At 48.0% G+C, this 20203-nt stretch overlaps 1 protein-coding gene across 2 annotated transcripts in view; it reads right to left on the bottom strand.

Moving 5' to 3' along the window:
• Positions 1 to 20203, bottom strand: part of Mvb12b (multivesicular body subunit 12B) — a 151755-nt gene that overhangs the window by 64839 nt on the left and 66713 nt on the right. For both annotated transcript variants that reach the window (XM_051185249.1, XM_051185250.1), the window contains one exon: positions 3765 to 3859. In XM_051185249.1, the coding sequence (XP_051041206.1) occupies positions 3765 to 3859 (95 nt within the window). The remainder of the gene's footprint in view (positions 1 to 3764; positions 3860 to 20203) is intronic.

Genomic DNA, 20203 nt, shown 5'->3' on the forward strand with positions numbered 1-20203 from the left:
CCTGGTGTTGTCCCTGACTTGTGGCGCTCTGGGAAGAAGGGTTATTCTCTGTGATCAGGCAAAAAAGATACCTTTACCTCCCCAAGCAAGCGGTGCTCTTTATCTTAGTGACCAGAGACTCAGAGCCAATCCCAGAACCCACTGCCACACAGCCAGACAGCTGCACCCAACATCCTATCCTACCCCACACACTATCATTTTCTCACATCTATGTTGATTCTGTTGTATGCATTTTGGGCTCTACCTAACAACTCTCACCAGCTGAGCATTGAGAATCCAAACACACTTCCCCAAAACCACAGTTTTCCAAAAGTCTCATCAGAAACCCCCTTCCAGTGAAAATATACATCCTAAACTCTTTGTATGACTGTAGAGGATCTGAGTTTTATCCAAAGAACACTTGGAGTCCAAAAACAATCTTCTTTATCAGAAAGGGACTCCTGAGGTTAACCTTGGAGCCACTGAGGCAGTGTACAACCTATGCAGAGCTGGCCCACCTTTGAGAAGCTCACCCCCATGCTCTGGGCCCTTATTCTCTCAGAGCTGCCTCTCTGGCTAAATAAACTCCAACCCTGCTTCATGTTGGCTCATCCTGAAATCCCTTTTACTTTCAAAGGCAGCTGTGTCCTGTTTTACCTGAGTCTAGCTTCCTAGAAAAACCTAGGAACTTCAGGCAACAGAGCTACTGCTCACAGGGACAAATAGCCAAAATAGAAGACTTTTAGTTAATAAGAGATGCTGGGCTGGAGAGATGGCTCAGTGGCTATGAGCCCCGGCTGCTCTTTCAGAGGACCTGGTTTCAGTTCCCAGCACCCACACTGTGGCTCAGAACCATCTGCAACTCTAGTTCCAGGGGGTCTGGTGCCCTCTTCTGGCCTCTGAGAGCATCAGGCAGCACAAAGTGTGTGTACAAACCTGCATTCAAAACATTCATAGACATAAAATAAAAATAAATAAATCTTTTTAAAAGTAGCTTAAAATAAGATATGCTCAAAAAGAAAAATATTGGTCAGGGAAAGTCTACAGGGCTGGTTGTGGAAGGGTCTAGTCAAATCCACTTGTGGTGCTGAGGCCAAGAGGAGCCTCCAGGGGGCGCAGATCTCAAAGGTGCAGGCAGATGATGGTTATATGTCTATGGCGCTCACTCAAGAAAGGACTGCATGAGAGGGGACATTAGAGAGGCACAGACAATTGCTTGCCCAAAGTAAGTAGAAAACACTTTACACATGTTGGTGTGGCTCTTTCTAGAACTCACATTTTAAAAATGAGATCTCATTGAACATTCAACTATTTTTTTTTCTTACTTGGCAACATTCTGTGTACTTTATTTATGGCTAGCTAAAAAGCCAGGCCACTGGCAGACAGTTTGTAGGACATTCCTGTCCTGGACATGGAGTGGGTGGCAGATTGTGTGACTGCAGACTGAAGGGTTCTCACACTGTGTTTCTGGGCAGAGCAGATGCTGGTTCAGTATCTCTCTCTCTTCCTGCCTGGCAGCACCCTGGATGGTCTGCTGCTGCCATCCAAGCTCTGAGCTAAGGTGTTCTATGTAGGCATCTGGGTGGAACGAGACTGTCTTGGCTCAGGGAAGAGGGATCCACACCACTAGATGCCATTGAACAAAATACTGGAGAGCAAATATGCTCACACCTACCCAACAGGGCTGCTTTTTACATTTCTAGTTACACGGTTCTAATATTCCTTATCTCAGGAGGCCACAAGCTAAACAAATGGCTATCAATATCTTCAGGAACCACAGAGAGCATGCCAGAAGTTTGTATCAAGGGCTGAGCACTGGAAGAATGAGGTGACCTGCTTGGTGGCTGGGAGGAGATAGTTGGATGACCCACGTCATGATTTGCAGAACTCCTACTTGGGGGGGGTCAGCACTGGGCTAGGCTAGTTGGGGCACATGTCACCTTACTGTTTTTAGATTAAACATCTGGAAACCCTTACTTTATGCCAAACTGAAATGTATGTCACTTGGTACCAGACAGTGTCTATGTGGAGGGTCTCTGTGCCCTTGAATCAAATAAGACAGAGGCAGGCAGGCAGCCAGTATGAAAGGATAGAAGGGGGAGGATGAACTCCCCAGATCCCTGGCCAGTTATCATGGTGAGCCTGCAGCCCTTGTGGAGACGCCAGGGCCCCACTTTTGATGCCACGTAAAAGCCTGCTCCTGGCAGAGCTATTTGGTACCTACAACTGCTAGGGAGAAGAGCTGCTTGTGGCCTGGGCTGGAGCCTTACTACCTCTGAAGATAAAATCCCATAGATTGTCATTCACATAATGGGACAGGAAGTTTCTGACCAGCTTCCCCTGTGTCCTGAGGCTGTTACCTTGCTATTGCTAAACCAGCAGCTGAAATGAGCCCAGTCAACACTTCATCAAAGCTGTGTTGAGAAAGCAGCAGTCCAGAGGCAGAGGTAACATTCCTACCACACCACAGCATGTGCCCTGTGGGCCATTTGCTGAGGAAGCATCGACAGCTGGGAAAGCCATCAGAGCTCACAGGAATGGCGGGCGCAGCCCAGTGTCAAAGCTGTGAGATTTGCAAGCTGCAGAAAAGATGTGTGTGAGGGCACCGTCCTTGCAGGGTCTGAGGGGAAAGGACCTGGATTTTACAGTCCTGTGACAAAGCGCTCTGCCACTGAGCATGTGGGAAATAGTCAGCTTTTCTACAAAACAGGCCATCTTTCCACACTTGTTAAGTTCTCCGATGGCCTTTGAAATAGCCATGATACAGAAGCAATGTTCCCCAGGGACACTTCTCTAGACACACACTCACCCTCCCGTCCTGGACCCTGGAGCGCAGCCAGGGCCTAGACTTGGGGCTCCCCACCCCCAGCAGGAGTGTTGCCTAGAAATGGAAGAACCTGCCTTTGCTTCCAGTTCCAAACCTATTAGGCAGTGATCATAACGAGAGAAACAAACACTGACAAGGATCACACCACTGTTGAAGTTCGTCTATTCAGTAACCCGAAGTTGCAATTTTTAGAAAAAAGAGAGAGGAGAGAGGGAGGGAGTGAGATTACCTTTTAAATAACCGATTCATTATGGGACATGAATGAATGTCATGTTCCTGTGTTCAAAATGTCACTCAGCATTAAGGATGTGTGCTGGTAAGTGGCAATGATTTACCACATTCCCCTGACAGACAAACACCGCTGTCCAGGGCCCCAGCGATGGGAGGTGTCTGTGGGTTTCCTGGGTTCTTAGCGGGTCACCCGTATGGCCTCACAGCTCATGAATCTCAGTTATGCAGCAGGCCGCCCTATTTCCCCTCCTTGGTGAAGGTGATGGGGAAACTAGGGCTGGTGAAGTTCCTGCCACAGTAACACTATCCATTTCCAGGCCGAGTTCAGAAACCACAGACACAGACTCTGGGCCAGTGAGGGGGAAGAGGGTGTGTCCCCACTGGACACATGCTAGCTGTGACAAACATGAGGTGAGGACAGGCAGGAACGTGGCAGCTCAGCACTACCGTGTGGGGGTGGGGGGCTGCCTGGACTGGCAGGTGAATGATGTGGTGAGTTACCCCAAACCTTCCCTCAGCCTGAGAAACCCACAGTGCTCCTCATTAGCTTCCAAACATGCATTTGGCCTTTCTCTAAGTTAACACAGAGGAAAGGGAAGGCCATGTTCTGCAGGGAAGGCCTCTGGGGGCAGAGGGTGGGGTGGGGGTGCGGTGAGAAGTGGGAGCATGGAGGTGTCCACAGGCAGAGTTTTGCACTGGCTTGTTACAGTGGCGGTGGCCCACATACCTGAAATGGCATACAGATTGGAGAGCTGGTACTCATAGTCGGCACTGGTGTTGTTTCTGCCTCGGAAGGTAGCTGGCAGTGTTAGTGAGATGTGCCTGAGAGAGACAGGAGAGAAGGTGGTTATAAGGAGTGTGCCGTGGCCCCTAGACTCAGAAAGAACATGATGTCATCTGTAGCTGAACAGCAGTGCGCAGTGGCCAGGGCAGGTGCTTCTGTAGACCTCCACCTCCCTCTCAGGGAACCAGCAGCCATTTTCTTCACCTTTAGAGCATTCCATAGAGACTGGCAGTCTGGCCCGGGCCTCAGTGTGGTATACAGTGCATTAATGTTACCAAAACACTCAGGCTCGGAACAGTGGCTTCCACACCCACCATAGCCAGTGGGATTTTACTATCAGGTCAACCAAGGAGACTAGTGACCTCTGGCAGTGAGCATGACACCTTGCTTTGAGCCACTGTGGCCTGTGCCCACTGGACCAAAAGACACAATAGATGCTCAGGAGCTCACCTTCCCTAAGTCTGCAAAGCTGGCTATGAGCGAGTCAGTGAGCAGAGTGGAATGAGCCTCTGTCAAGGGCAAGTATCCATCAACCCGCTCATGGCTGCCTTCAGCCAAAACTGACAAGGTGAACTACAGTGGTGGGGTACAGAGCCCAGCAGCATGGGGGGCACTGTACCACTAACTTCCTGGATGCCTCAGGGCTGCCTTGGGATTGCTCAGTCACTTATGCTTGGGCTATATATACCTAGCTGTTACTCAAATCGAAGATGTTGGTGGGGTGATCATGTCAGAATTCCTGTTCACCCTTCAAGACCTCACCCAACTGCTTGGATGTTCTTTCTCAGGGCTGACACATGCTCAACAGCAGGGCCAGATCTCAACTTTGCACCATTTGCTAGGACAGTTTCTGTCACAGAGTAAGTATTGAATACTTGTCAACCCAATCAAGTGTTGACCTTAATCCTCTTGGTCCTTCTGTGGCACCAACTGCTGCTGGCTGTCATCACGCTTCTCTGCATGGCGGGTCCCATGCCTCTGTACCATAGAGGGAAGCAGGTGGGTGGAGGAAGAAGGCAGCAGCCACAGCAGCCAGGAACTCACAGGGGAGAAAGGAAGGTGTCTGTTTATATGCATGGGGTGATGAGGGTGTAGGAATGTGGAAACCAGAGAGCGCAAAGACAGACCTAAGTCTTCCAGGAGCCACTCAGCAGACAAATGTTAAAAAGAAATCAAGTTTCTACATTGTTTTGTACCCACTCTTCTCTCAGGAAGGAAGCGGGGATTTGGGGCTGAGGAGAGATGCCGTGCTCAGGTGAGAGGAGACGAGTGTGGGCTTCAGTTTCTAGTATCAGGCACAGGGCGGCCAGCCTCACATGCAATGCCTAATCATCTCCACAGATGTTAACTTACAGGCCCCTCCACAGCAAAACCTGTGAAGTGTGGGAATGAGAGACAGCAGATCCTCACTTCTGGAGGTGATGGGAACTATTATTTAAAGCTGTGCTGCCTTAGAACTTAGACCATCAGACTGGAGAGATGTCACTCAGGCAGGATGGTGGTGTCCTGGCTATGTTTCTGAAGCCAGCAATGCCACTGACTGAGGATCCCTGCCACACACTAGGACAGCAACCCCAACAAGTGACAGCCAGTTAGTGGTCTGGTCCTCTGTGGGTCAAGGGCGTTGCCATCCAGAGTTCACTGGATGTGGGATTTAATCTCACTCAGTGCTGGAGCTGGCGGTGACCTCTGAAAGATGTATCACCTCCCAGCAGACAAAGGCTGTGACGCCGGCAGAGCAGGTGTCACTCACAGGTGGTATGAGTGAACCCTTTAACTTGGTGCAAGCGAGGGTTAACCTTGTCAACATGATGGGATTTAGACTCTCCATGGAAACAAATGTCTGGGCATACCAGGAAGGAGTTTCCAGACTAGGTTGAGGTGGGAAGGTCTGCAAGGTCCCTGATTGACCAAGGTGAAAACAAGCCAAGTGGCAGTGCTTATCTGTGTTCTCTGACTGTGGACACAGTGGCCAGCTGCCTCAGCTGTCCCCATGCCTTCAGCACTATGGCACACTGTACCCTCCCTTCCTGAAGTTGCCTCACTGGCTGTGAGACCCTGCCAGCTTAGCCCAGCCCCCACAATCCACACTCTCCAACCCCAGCTTCAGGTTTTTGTGCCCTTCCCCTCTGGCTTTCACACTTGCTCAGGCATCTGCACTTGCTATTTCTGTCTGCCAGCATACTCTTTCACAGACTGGCTTCTCTGGACAGGCCCCCTCACAGATACCTGCTTTGGCCTCCCTTGGAGAGATGATGCCCTCACCCTGCTTTCTGTGGGACAGAGTTTGAGCTCCATCATTTTTTTTCCCCTAGGACCCCAGTGCTGAGAACAAAGCCCCATACAACAGCACTTGCATACTTCAGGGGAGATCCTGTAAAATTATCTAGGACTTGCTGAATGAATAAATTTGATTTTGACTTGTAATTAGGGATAATTTTGGGAATCTTCCAGCAAGGCTTCCCACTTGCCTCCTTTTCATCCTCAGGACTGGGCTGGTTAATGGTTTGGAAAATGCAGCTCCCTTTGATTCAAGGATAACTTTACATAAACAGTAAATACTTTCCTCATGGCATGGCCTATAAAGCCGATGATATCAAACGATGGGGGGGGGCAGTTGAAGCTACCGTACAACTGTGCACTGAAATAGTTCAAGGTCTTTGTGCAAATCCTAGGCAGTTGCTAGATGGACCAAGCTGGCACCCATAAAAAAAATCTAATTCCCATATTTGAAACTGAAACCTGCCAGCCTCAGGCACGTGCCAAATCAGAGAAGAGGTCATGTCACTGCACTGCAGTAGAGAAGGGAGGGCAGGACCTCAATGGAGCTAGTCTATTTGCTCAGCTCCCCTGCAGCTGGGCCAACGGCTGCATGGCTTCAAATGCCACCAAGATATTCAAGGAGGTGACCATGGCTGGTGCCCACTATGTAATAGGAACAGCAGGATCACTGGAGTGGGCTCCAAAGGGACCACTCTCTAGGTAGACACAGTGGCTGTGGAGACACTCCCTAACAACCAGGAAGCCTAGAGGGCAGGCTGCCCTCTCACTGGGAGTCTTGGGGATCATCAGTCATTAACAACTGCTACTTGATTCAGGTAACAATTTTTCCAACATTGATGGAAAGGTGTCCGGGCAGCCTTCAAGCCCCGGAGAGCTTCTAGCCAGCTTTCCTTCCTCAGGAACTGCCCTGAGGAGACAGGGTTGTACCTGAAAAGCCAGGGCTGGATGCTGCTTCTGGAGCCATTCCATCAGTGCAGAGGGGCTGGTGTTTCTGTAATAGATAAGCATCACACTGCTGCCAACAACAACTCCAACTAAATAGATGCTAAGGGAAATTTCATTCTTGCCCCCAAGTCAATGTGAGGCACCTTGTTCAATTAACATGGCCACTAAGTCTCAGACAGCCCTGTACAAAAGCCCTTCAGTTACAGGTGACATTTTATTATGTGACAGTAGTTGCCAGCACAATTTATTTCCTCTGGTTCTTCTTTTTCCTTGCTAATTTAAGTCTGTATTTTCTCGTGTTGGTTCCAGGTCTGTGTGAATTTTTTAAATGCAACCATCAATCTTGTGGAACCAGTGGTCACAGGGATTGGAGATGTTGCTGCTGGGTAGCAGCAGACCCTGCTGCCTTGTCAAACTGCCGAGGACAGCAGCGAGTGGGCAGAAGCTGACTGGCAGCTGGAGATGGCTGCTATTTTCATGTCATGCCCGCTGTACATACACTGATGGTCCTCTGAAGCAGGGACCTAGGAGTTCCTGAGATTTTGAGTGGGGTACAATGTCACAACACTTTCCACAATATTGAGTTATTTGACTATCCTTAAATAGGACATTAATAAGCACAAACCAAGCCATGTGTGGTAGCTCATAACTATAATCCTAGCATATAGGAATACAGGAGGCTGAAGCAGGAGGGTCACTATGAGCTTTAGGCTAGCCTGGGCTACATAATCAACTCTAGGCCAGTCTTGTAAACAGAACAAAGCAAGAAAACAAAATACAAACTAGCACAAACTATAAAAAATTCAATAAATGGACTTTGAAATAATACAGCTAAAAAATGAACACTGGCTGGGCAGCTAGCTCAGCAGTTAAGAGCACGGTATGTTCTTGCAAGGCACCCACATCAGATGGCTTATAACCACCCATAACTCCAGCTCCAAGGACCACCTGCACTTACATGCACGTACCACATACAGAAACATTCATACACATAATCACAAAGCAATAAAAACAATTATTTTTAAAATAACAATAAACACAAGGCCTGGAGAAAATAGACACAAATTGAGTTCTGTCTTGGGGCATATTCAGAACACTTACTGAAGGGGACTCCCACACAGTGGTGGCTCCCTCCCAGACCAAGGATTAGGCACAAGCCACACCCAAACACCTGTTTACCCAGAGAAATACTTTTTTTATGCTGGGAAGGAAAGTTAAAGCAGCTGCTTTCTGCCTCAGGCAGAAGAACAGCAGCAAATGCCGTTGCAGGTGTAATTTTAAGAGGAGAGGAAGGGGAGGTCTGTGTTAGAGTGGGCTAGGATGCGGTGGTAAAGGAGATAGGGGATGAGGGAGAAGGGGAAGGGGGCAAGGGAAAGGGGGCAGGGGTGTTTGTCCCAGAGGAACAAAGGACTACCTCTGGATAGAGAGAGACAGACATGGCACAGGGAAATGGCAGTTTATATAGGTAAAGGGGAAACAAGTTAGGATGAGGTGTTTAATTTTAATAAGGCATGTTAATTAGGTGAGCCAAAGGGGGCTTCTGATTGCTGGACCTTAGTGGTCAGCCTCAGGAGGAGGAAGTGGCCAAACAGAACAAGCAGATCTCGATGGCTAGCTTTAAGGATGTAATCTAATGGTTTTTTAGCAAGGCAGAGGGAATGGGGAGAAGGGCCAGGCCTGTCAGAGCCATGCTCGCCACGCTGGAGCTGGCTAGCATTCCCTCATTTACAACAAAAGATAACCCAGGGTAGAAATGGCCACAACATTGGAATGACACATCCATAAGGAAAACACAAATAGCAAATTTGCCATGAAAAGACTTAATCATGAGCCAGGAGGTACATGTGAATTTACAGCATAGCACAACCTAAATGGCTGAAATGAAAGAGATGGATACTGTCAACCGTTGGCAAGGTTGTGAGATAACCAGACCCATGAGGCAGCACTGGCAGGAGTAACAGGATACTCATGTCAGAAAGCAGTTTTTGCAAGTTAGCTACACCTATTCACACAACCTAGCTAGTCATAGATCTGTACCCAAGAGAAAGCAATGGAAGTGTGTCTACACAAAGATTTGTTCACAAATGTACATTGGCTTTATTTGCTGTAGTGAAAATACTAAGGTTAAAACCAGGTGACTAGGCTGGGTGACTTGACATGCTATGGAGTCACTCTGTGATCAAAAAGGAACAGACTACTGATATGCAAGGTGGATCAATCTCAGGCTAACTATGTCGAGTAAAACAGGGTAGAAGGGAATATGCACGAGAAGAGAGGGATACTTACAGAGATGCACAAAGGGCTTATGGGGGACACACTTGTGGCCTTGGCTTTGGTAAGGGTCTCACATGTGCACACACACAGCCACACTCAAGCTATGTGAAATGTATACAGCTTACAACGTGGGGATCCCACTTCAGCAAAGTAACAGCACTGTCCTGTGTAAGCAAGGATCTATGCAGCAAAGATGAGGGGGCATGGAATCCCGGAGCAGGCAGCAGGGCCTTCACTCAGTGACAGGAAGAGGACAGGGACTCCACGTCTGGACTATAACAAGCTGTGCCATGAAAACCTTCCTTCTTCCGGTTAAAGACAACAACGAAAGGCACTGCCATCTTTTTCTCTGGCATAAGTGCATTAAAACTGTAGCTGCCAATCCAGCTACTAAAGAGGCCGAGGCAGGAGGATAGTGAGCTATTGGGAAAATAAACAAACACAAAACAACAACAAACAAATGCTCCAGGTGATTCCAAGCTTAGGGACAGGGAGCAGGCAGAGTAAAAAGTCCAGGGCTTATTCGTTCTCTTTGGAAACCCAAGGACAGCAAAGAACATGGGAAATGGTGTGATTTAGATGGAAAACAGAATCTATCTGGAAAGCAGTATGCAATCCCTGACCAGCTCAGTAGCCAGGTGTTGAGGTTGCCCCAGCCTGCAGAGGTACCTGGGGTTCCTTAGCCACTGGCCCAAGCAGGTAGGGACATAGTTTGCTGGAGGTTGGACTTGGGTAACAACTTTGCACTGACTATGAAGGTGCAGGCAAACCTGCAGACAACACTAAGATCACCATAACAGTTTCACAGACACAAAGCAGTGGTCACAGGGGCCTAGGGCTGGGAGAGGGCTGAGTGGGGAAAACTGGCAGAACATTGTGTAGTGGAGCCTCGGCTGGCAGGAACCAGGTCTTTGAGCAGCAAACTGAGGCTGCTTTGATGACTTCCTAATATCGCTAGGGGCAGAATAAGGAGAAGGGATGAGTGTTCTGTAACACAGCTGTAAGGCAGCTCCTAGACTTCTGTGCATAGATGCAGTGTCAAGAGGCCTGAAGGATGCCCAGCTCTTGGACATGCCTGTGGTGTCATCAGCAGTAACCCTGAGGGGGGAGTGGACCCCATTCCTCTCATGCTTTCTACAGCTAATGTTTTCAATGAAACAGTGGCAAGGCCAGGGAAAGGCTCTCAAAGCTGTGGCCAGGGCTCTAAGACATGGCACAGGGGACAGCACTAGTGTTGAAGGGCAGTCTCACCGTCTGGGTCATGCATCTGTGGGACTGTGGGACGTGACCATGGGCAGTGCACGAAGCAGAGTTGAGGACAGAGAAGAATCACACAAAAGCAATAGTAATTGAGTCAAAGTGGTGGTGGGTGTTGGCAAATGGCTAAATGAAATTCCCCTTTACTCATGCAAAACACCACCGGGAAGAAGACGGCTGCGATGCATCGCTTCAGCACCAGGTGTGAGGACGTGCTTAATGAACGCCACTTAATGAAGAAAAAGGCTCTGATAAAACACCTGGTGCAGGAGTCTCAGGGACGGGACCCTCACTGCACCTGCTGGCATTTTAATCAGCACCTTTTGGAGCATTTGTGCTACAAGCTGGTCAACAGTGTCAGAAAGAGGTCCCTGGCCAGTGCCCACACTTGCTGACAGTCTGGGGATCCTTGCTTCTTGAGGACCATATGCTCAGGGGCTGGCTCACTCTGAAGATAATTAAACTGGATCATTTTCATCTGGAAGGACCTGGCCAGCATGCAGATCCCTCTCTCAGACCTCCCAGCCTGGCTCCTCTTCCTAGTTCTCTGAGCACCTACAATGTGACTGAGCTCCACAGGGTCCAGTAAAGCCAGAGACCACTTTTCCTTGGATCCACCTCCTTGGACATGGAGCCCCAAGCTCACCCTTGCTGTCAGCTGTGCTCTTTCTTGTCTTGAGGCTTTGGAGGCCATGTCTGGGAGAAGCCATTTCCATAGTCTGATGTGCCCCATTTCCACACCAGGGAAGGCAAGTGAGTGCTGTAAGCTCACCTCAAATGCTTTCCACACCTGGACAGAGCTGGAATCCCAGGGAGCAGAGCAGTGTGCACACAGGCTGCTCTCACTAACGAGTGGCCACACACTATCCAGCAGTTGGTTATTCGTTTAGGTTTATTTTTATATTTACGTGTGTGTGTGTGTGTGTGTGTGTGTGTGTGTGTGTGTACACACACACGTGCGCCAAAGCATGCATGTTGAGGTCAGAGATCAACCTGTGGGAAACAGTTGCCTTTGAATGCAGCCCAGGGACAGAACTTAGGCTGTCAGGCTTGGTAGCATGTGCCCTTACTCACTGGGCCATCTCACTAGTCCTGTCCATTTGTCTTCACCTGGACTCCTGCTATATTATACACTAAGCACTGTGCTAGTTGCTATGATGGTTTAAGAAGCCAGAGTGAAGCATGTTGTCCCAGTGGGAATCTACTGACCATACACTGAAACACAAACATAAATTTACTACAAAGTGAAAAGCTCTAAAATCCAAAGACTAAAGGACTACAAGGTTGCAGGCTTTGGTTTTAAAACGATAAGGAGTAGGGGCAGTAGCCAACATCTGTTGAGTCTTCTGCATCTGGGAAGGGGGGAAAAGGCTCAAGCTATAAAATAGTTATTTAATATGTCAAAATAACAACTCAAAAGATGTCACATGGTGAGGTACAGGCAATGAAGGAGCTGAGAGGGAGAAGTGGGAGATGGCCGCTGATAAGGAACATGCTGGGGGCTTTGTCCCTGCAAGTACCTGAGACCATGACGGTTACCATTGTTCCATATGCCTCACAACCATCTCTAAATGACCCAGTTTCCTCAGATGGGGACCAAGTGGCTCAGAGGGGTTAAGGAACTTGCCCAAAGTCATATAGTTAAAGAAAATGGCCAGGCTCTCATTGAAACCATGCTCTTTATGTTACACCATTTTACCTTACTGAGGAATTGCAAAACACAAATCCACTCACTTCCATTTGCCTTGATCAATATGACTCCAGTCACCAACAGTGACTTTCCCTCATGGGCCTCCACCAAAGCATAATGCATCGGACAAGCCAGAAAAACGAAAACAAAAGCTGTCATAGGAAGACTAAGGGAATCAGAGCCCCCAAGTTCCTCCTGTGCAGCTTTAAAGTGTGCGCAGCTCGACAGCATATGGCAAATCAATTACTAGTTTAAATCTTAAAACAAAAACATGGCAAATGCAGCACAGAAATAATCAGGTACAATGGTTCGGCTCAGATTACAGCGGCCACTGGAGTTTTGAATACAATTAATCATCGTTCCAGGCAATGGGAAGCCATATTGACACTTATTCCTAATTTGAATATTTAATTAGGGTGAAGTTCTTCATCAAATTATCGCAGAACTGGGAGAAAGCCTGGAAGACTTACACAATTACTACCTTAACCCCTTCCCAGCTGTCTCTGCCTGAAAGCACTCTGGCTCTGAGAGAGGAGGTGGCTGCTGTGCCCTGCCCTGCCCTGGTTCTGAGACTAGGGAGGACTGGAAGACCTAAGACTTTGATAGAAGGAAGCCAAAGAAAGGTTCCCAGGGTGTGAACCCGGCCTGCACTGACCCAACTCTGAGATGAATCCTGAAGAGTTGGGAACTATGAGGTGGGCTGATGGAGCGCCAGCTGCAACAGGTCTACCTACATTCCCTACTAATTCTCACCAGGAGCCTGCAGGGAGATGCCTCTTTTCCCATCTTAGAGGGGGAGAAACCGGCTTGGAGGAGTGCTGAGGATGCCCAAAGAGTTCACTCAGCAGTTCTCAGAGCAGCTTCTGTCTGGCACTGGTCTGACCCCTCAGTTGATCAATGTGGACTCTCAGCCCACTTCTGAAACCTCCTGACCCTTTCAACTTGTATTCATTCTGTAAACCACATGCACATACAAAGATACACAGACATACTTACTGTGTGTGGTGTGATAGGAGAGTTAACATTAGTAATAAGATAGGAAAGAGAGAGTTTGCATTCGCCTTGGCCAACTTACCACAGAAGCAGGTTTATGAAAAATTGCTGTCATTAGAACCATTCAACCTTGTGAGTTTATTGTTACTCAGTAAATTCTGACACTGTGGGAAGACACAAACCTGCTCATCTGTGTCTCTGGCATAGTGTGCTCACAGCACCCACCACACCTGGCTTTTCCTGTATGTTCTGGGGATTGAACTCAGGTCTTTATGTCTGCCTGGCAAGCACTCCATGGACTAAACCATATGTTCAGCACCCAAAACGACTTTGCTTGACATTTCATTATATTCCACACCGGTGATTACACAGCCTAAGGTAAGGAATCTCTCCTCCAAGTCACCTCTACTCACAGCCCTCACTCAGGCTAAAGGCCTCTTCTGAGCTCCATGGAGATGGAAAGCAGCAGTGACAGACTGACAGGGCCACAGTAGCTAATGTCTCTTAACTGATTCAAACGGGCACCATCACCCACTTTTGGAGGCCTCCCACCTCCCTCTGCAACAGTCACTTCAGATACCTCCCTCTGCAATGGTCACTTCAGATACTGCCCAACACCACATAGCTTTTCTCATCACAGCCACCCACCACCAGACCTCCTAAGTCTGATCACAGCAGGAGACCCCTGCTCTGAGCAAGCTCGTGATGGGAGCAAATGGCGTCAGGAACTTTGAAACTTTCCTTTGTATATTACATTAATCCATATAAGAAAATCTCTCTTTTAATGAGGAGTGATGTAGTCACAAACTCTCCAGAGCCATAATTAGAGCAAACTAATTGAAGTTGTGTTTTGACACACTTTCCAAATTCACGGGTGCCGGATGACATATTCACAACACTGCTGCCGCACAACCATGGCGACGGCAAAATCATTAAGCTAATAACGCTTATTTGCATTCTTATCATGCCGGCAGCTCTCCCTTAAATACTGTTTCTACTACTGCTCCTTTACTGTAACTTTCCACTAGACAGTATTAACAGTAATTATTAGTGCTTTAGTGGAATTTTAATGTTAAGAATAACAACGTGCATTAGCATACACTGAATGGCAATGCTGTCTCTTAACCACCACCCATCTGCAGGGTTAGAGACACTCCCTGGGCCCCCAACCCCAGGGTGACCAGTTGCCATCTTTGCAGCATTTGTAACTGCACAGGGTTTGCATCCAGTGAAATATGAACTTTGGGTTCCTCATTTACTGTTTCAAAGGCTTCATGAGAACGTCTTTCTTCTCTCTCTCCTTCTCCCTCTTGGAAGGACAATAAAATGAATTAAATAGGATTTTTTTCCAAGAAGTTAAAAAAAATTCTCAATTTACAATCCTGTCTTTGCCAATAATACTAATGAGTTCCAGGAGGCCAGGCTTTGGCCAGTCTCTGTCACCACCCACTCTCATGGTGATTAAAGGCAGACAGGGGGCAAATCACTTGTGGGTGGAACTGCATGGTGGGGAAAGCTGTTTCTACCAATGTGGAGGCATTGTTTGCCACCAGCAAGGCCAATATTTTGGGTGTTTAACTCAGACGGACAAGACACACACACACACACACACACACACACACACACACACACACACGACTTGACAGTTCTAAATAATGGTTATTAATGACATGCTCTTTGAAAGTGACAAATTACTTCTGAAATTTAGAATCCAAGAGGTACGAAGAGTGATCGTGTTCCACGGAACACGACAGGAAATGACAGTGAAGACACAGAGCTCCCACTGACTAGGGAGTGGGAGGAAGGCAGGGTCCTCTGCTTGGGGGCACTGGCTGTTGTGCAGGGTTGGTGCCCACAGACTGCCCCAGCTGTTCATGTGGACACTGAGGGCACATCCTGGTAGGGACACACACTCTAGTGGTATATTCATCTTTAGTGGGAAACTTGAGGTGCTTGCTGTGCTGTGGGGAGAGCTGGGAGCCACTGACATCCCAGACTCCTTAAGTGTCCTGGGATTAGAAGCAACCCTGGCTTTATTCACTGCCATGAACATTCACAGACCCCAGGATACTGTCAATCCTCCCTGGAGAGGAGTCAAACAGGCAGAGGAAACACTTCCTTACACAGTGGCCAGAGACTACCTATTCCCTCAAAGCCAGATGGTTTCCTGTTGCCTAAAATCCTTGTACCAATCTGCTATTTTTCAAGTCACAATTATGTCCAAAAATAAAAAAGGGGAGCAAGCTTTCAGAGCTGTACAACAGTCTGGTTCACTGTATTTATTCACTGCATTTAAGTTTTTATCACACTTGGATCCTGCAATGCCACACACCTACCTTCCCCATGAAAGAAATGAAGAAAAAGGCCAAGCCTGGGCCTGGGGCTGCCCTTCCATCCCAGATAATCAAGTCTAATCCTATAAACCGAAATATTTAGAGTCTCCAAACCTCGTGGACCCAACTTTTAAAAACCAGGAACACATGGGCACTGCTGGATTTTCATCTCCTTCCAGCTGACATGGCCGCCTTTCTAAATTTCAAGAACAGGCGGCCAAGCCTATAATGAGCCGAATGCACGAGAGCCCAGAGCATGAGAGTAGCCAGGCAGCGCTCAAAACCCCAGACTCTGACCAAGAACCCCAGGTAAGTTTCCTCCTCCAGCCCACTCCATCTTAAGGGCTGTGGAAAACATCTTGGTTAGCAGAATAAAGCTCTGGCAAAGGAGAAGGTGGGATGTGGCCATGGGCTGGACTGTGGTATTTGGTCTGGTGCCAGTTCATACCCGCTGGCTATGGGAAACACTGAGGTAAAGGGCTGAAAAAAACCAGGAGGTCCGAGGCTCCTTGAAGGCAAGCAGGGTATACTTATGGCCCTGAGCTCTAGTGCTGGTTTCTCCTAAGCCTCAGTCTTCGAAGAGGTCAGTCCTCTCTTAAAAGCGGGACTGGATTGTTTACCCTGGGAAAGATGAAAGTTACGAATGCACATGCACACACATGCACAACTACAGACATGCACTTAAGCATTTATATGATGCCTAATACAAGATGCTCAGAAACTCATAGTTGACATGATAACAACTGTATTTATTCTAATAATCACTATTAATACCATTCAACTAGAACGAAAACATATGCTGTTCAAGAAGATATTTGTATTGAATTTTACCCAACCCATAGGCAAAATTCCAACCCAAATAAACTCAGAAGGTTTTCTGAAAGTTACTGAAGGCAAAGGATTTTATTAAATATCCAAATTAATAATTGAAAGCCTGTCTTGAAACAGAGCAGTCTAGCAGGGATGGAGGTGAGACCCCAGGAAGAGTGCTGGCAAATGCTCATTTTAACGATTTCAGATTTCCACTAGAGACCCGGGTGAAATATTCCACAGAGCTACCTGCTCATAGACTGCCAGCTTCCACTCCAAGAAAAGGTAAAACATCCTCCTCTAAGTGACCAAAGTGTGCTGATAAATCTGCCCTGACACACAAAGAACTATTTCCATAATCCTGAAAAAGGTCTTTTTCCAAAGCTGGGAGCTGACAGGTGCACTGAGAGCAGGTCTCAGACAGGACTTGGCATCCATGACCCAGATTTCCAGGACAACCTCCATGCAGAAGCCACAGCTATCACTGTGAGGAACAGGATACTCACTCGCTAAGCCACACAAGCTACAGAGTTCTAGCAAATTTGCAAGCGACAGACACCTTGTTAAAACCTGGTGTGAGGGACTGACAGCCACTGTGACTCAGAGGTAGGAGCCATATTGACTAATAGTCAATTCTTCATTAAACAGAAGCCTTGACTTTCCAAGACGCCATATTAAAAATTAATATCTAAAAGTGTATTGCTCAGCCTAAAGCCATCATTCATGCTGAACAATACCAAACTGCATTCTAATGAAATTTCTCCTTCAAAATTACCCTGACACCAGCACTAAGCTGGGTTTGGCTTCAGAGGTGGCCAAAGACGCTGATCACCACCACCTTACCGGGCAGGTGGCTTTCACAATATTCTCCTAACCATACAGTTGGGAACCCTACAGAAGCAGGGTGGTAGGGCTGTGCGGGGAGAAGGTGACATAGGTATGGTCTCTACTGCCTTTGGCCAGCAGCTACAGCTCAAGGGCACTGCACTGGACCCCTTTAGAATAAATCAGACTGGTGGCATCACGTCCAGCCAGGGGACCGGGGAGGCAAAGTCCAAGCCCTGTAATCCTTGGGAAGTCACTGCCACCCACTTCCCACTCTCATTACTGGTCTGGAGCCTGGAGAAGCTGCCAGTTTAAGACAGGCAGGTATCAGAGGGCTGTCTCAATCAGGCATATCCCAGCTCTCAGTGAAAGCTCAATAAATTCAATAGCCAGGGACCATGTAATCACAGCCTGTGGATAAAGGGGAGCTTGCATGCTGAAGGGAGCTGGCCTATGGGCTGAGATCTGGACTCTGACATACCAGCTGTGGGACACTAGGAAAGCAACCTAACTTCTTTAATCTCCATTTTTTTTCCCAACTTAAAATGAGGCTGACAGCAGTGCCTGCCCCATGAAGCTATTGCTAGGGTGTTTGTTTATTGCTTATAAAGTCTCTGAGACAGAGCCGGCCAGCCCAGCACTGCTGTGTGGATCTCTGCTATTTGAAGCTGGATGACTTGATAGCTATATAGACAATATAACAGATGAAAGGAAGGTGGCGAGTACACACTGACTCCTAGCTCTACACCAGCTCACACTATGCAGGTGCCTGGAACTTAGAGGTCTTAATCCATCTGCAGCTGCACTTCATCCCAAATACTTCCAGTATAAGAGAGATGGCATGGCTGAAAGGTTCAATTCAACGCCAGTACCACCGTCACTGCTGTTTCTGTGTGGCCAGTCTTCTTTGGGGCAACCATAGGCCATGAGAGTGTCCAGCCTAACTCTTAAGGAGGGAAGAGGCTGGCATATGTGAGCTCTCTCATAGTGGCTGCCTGAATGAGTCATGCCTGAACCCCAGAAGCCTCACCCCTGCCCCAGCCTCTTAACAGCCACTGGTCCTCTCTAGGGAATGGTGTAAGGCTCATAGTGGATTCAAACCTCAGAGTAAATGTCTGTGCACCTTGAGCAAAAAAGCTCTACACTGTGGTCTGCACCTCAAAAAGCATGTCATTAAAAAAAAAAAAAATTCAGCACGTCTTTAATTCCAACACTTGGGAGGCAGAGGCAGGCAGATCTTCGTGAGCTTGAGATCAGCCTGGTCTACAGGAGCTAATTCCAGGACAGGCTCCAAAAACTACAAAGAAACCCTGTCTCGAAAAACCAAAAAAGAAAGAAAAAAAAAATCCAGGTGGGTTTCATGTGAAGGAAAGAAAATCTAACTGTAGTGGTGCTGAGCCCCAAGCTCTCTTGACAGGACCAGACAGAGTGCCCATCTACCTCTGTCAGGCTCACTATGGAAGAACCACTCAGACCATGTCATGGCATGTTCACTATTAGCAGGGAGGAACAAGTCCGAGGAACCAACTCTTAGCCTTCCTTGTCTGCTAACCTGACCAGGAGGCAGGGTACACATGGCCCTTCTGCAAATGACGGACTTTACACATAGCATCTCACTCCATCCCTCAAGGCAGCGCCATCCTCTGCTCCCCCCAGTAGAATCTGTCTGACACTTGTATAGGCAAAGGCTTGCATTACCCGTCTTCCACCATGCAGAACAGGGAACATGTACCACCATAAGAAAAGAGACAGCTTCCCGGCCTGAGCCGTGCGGGCCTCTCACTCAAGTCTTGCCTCAACAGGTGAAGTGCAGATACATCTGTGGTGCAAAGATAATCTTGTAATTGAAAACTGACAGAAGGCAGCCAGAAGATTTGAGGCTGTCAGTGAAGACATGAGGATTCCGGCTAGCAACTGAGACTTCAGCTTGCACAGAACTTATTTTGCTAATCGACCAGAACATTTCATGAGGCAGCAAAACTGGGCCCTGGGTCTGGCAGGGAGGCAGGGTCAGGCAGGCAGGATGGTGTATGGCTCACGGGCTGTGACAAAGGATATGACAGCAGCGAGAGTAGGTGGCGTGATTTCCTGTCTCCTGCAGGAAGGGCCATTAACCTTTTAGATGACAGCCCTGGGACCCGAATGATGAAACCCTTTTTGAGGTCAGCAGGATCTATGTTCTCAAAACCTGACACTGACATGCAAAAGTTGTGACTGAATCCTGGTGTCCCCAAGAGGAAGACTAAGTGCATGTGACAGATTTTCTGCCATCAATGCCCCATTTCCCAGAATATCTGTCACAAAATGATAATATCCATGCAAAGAGTTAAGTACAATTATGTCTGTCACTGAGAAACATACTTTGGAAAATGTGACTGACAACTTTCTGGGAGCTGACAAATCACTGGGAGATCCCCAAACATCTAAGCAGCAAGCACTAGACCATAGAGAGGCACGCTCAGCTGACTGACACCTGGGAATGGCTCCTGGTGGGGACCATGGCTGTGACCCACTGCTAGAACACATGTGGTGTACTCTGTGGCTTTTGGTGGGACAGTCCTCTGTCCTAGGGGGTGGGGTGTCCATGAAGGACAGGCAGGCCTGGTAGGTTTGTAAACCATGGTTTACAAACAAGGACTCCTATTCCAGGCCTGCGGGTAGGCAATGTGCACATGTCCCAGTTACTAGGTAACCCCATTCAAGGTCTAGACTGAAATGAATGTTAGTATGCTCAGCACTCTGGGGTCCTGGCCACTTACTTCAGGTAGACAGGATGGGGTCACACAGTAACTGTTGGCTTAAACACACCAATGCTGGGCTGAGACACAGAGTCAGCACCACCGATGCCTGGACATTCTGCAAGGCCTGTCTGTACCCATCCCAAGGATGCCACAGTGGCAGCTCTCTTCCTACTGGAGCCTCTGTCACTGTCAGCGGCACTTGAGTAGAAGGGGAAGTGCCTGCCTGTGGAC

This window comes from Phodopus roborovskii, unplaced genomic scaffold (assembly GCF_943737965.1).
Source record: "Phodopus roborovskii unplaced genomic scaffold, PHOROB, whole genome shotgun sequence".
Lineage (NCBI taxonomy): Eukaryota > Metazoa > Chordata > Mammalia > Rodentia > Cricetidae > Phodopus > Phodopus roborovskii.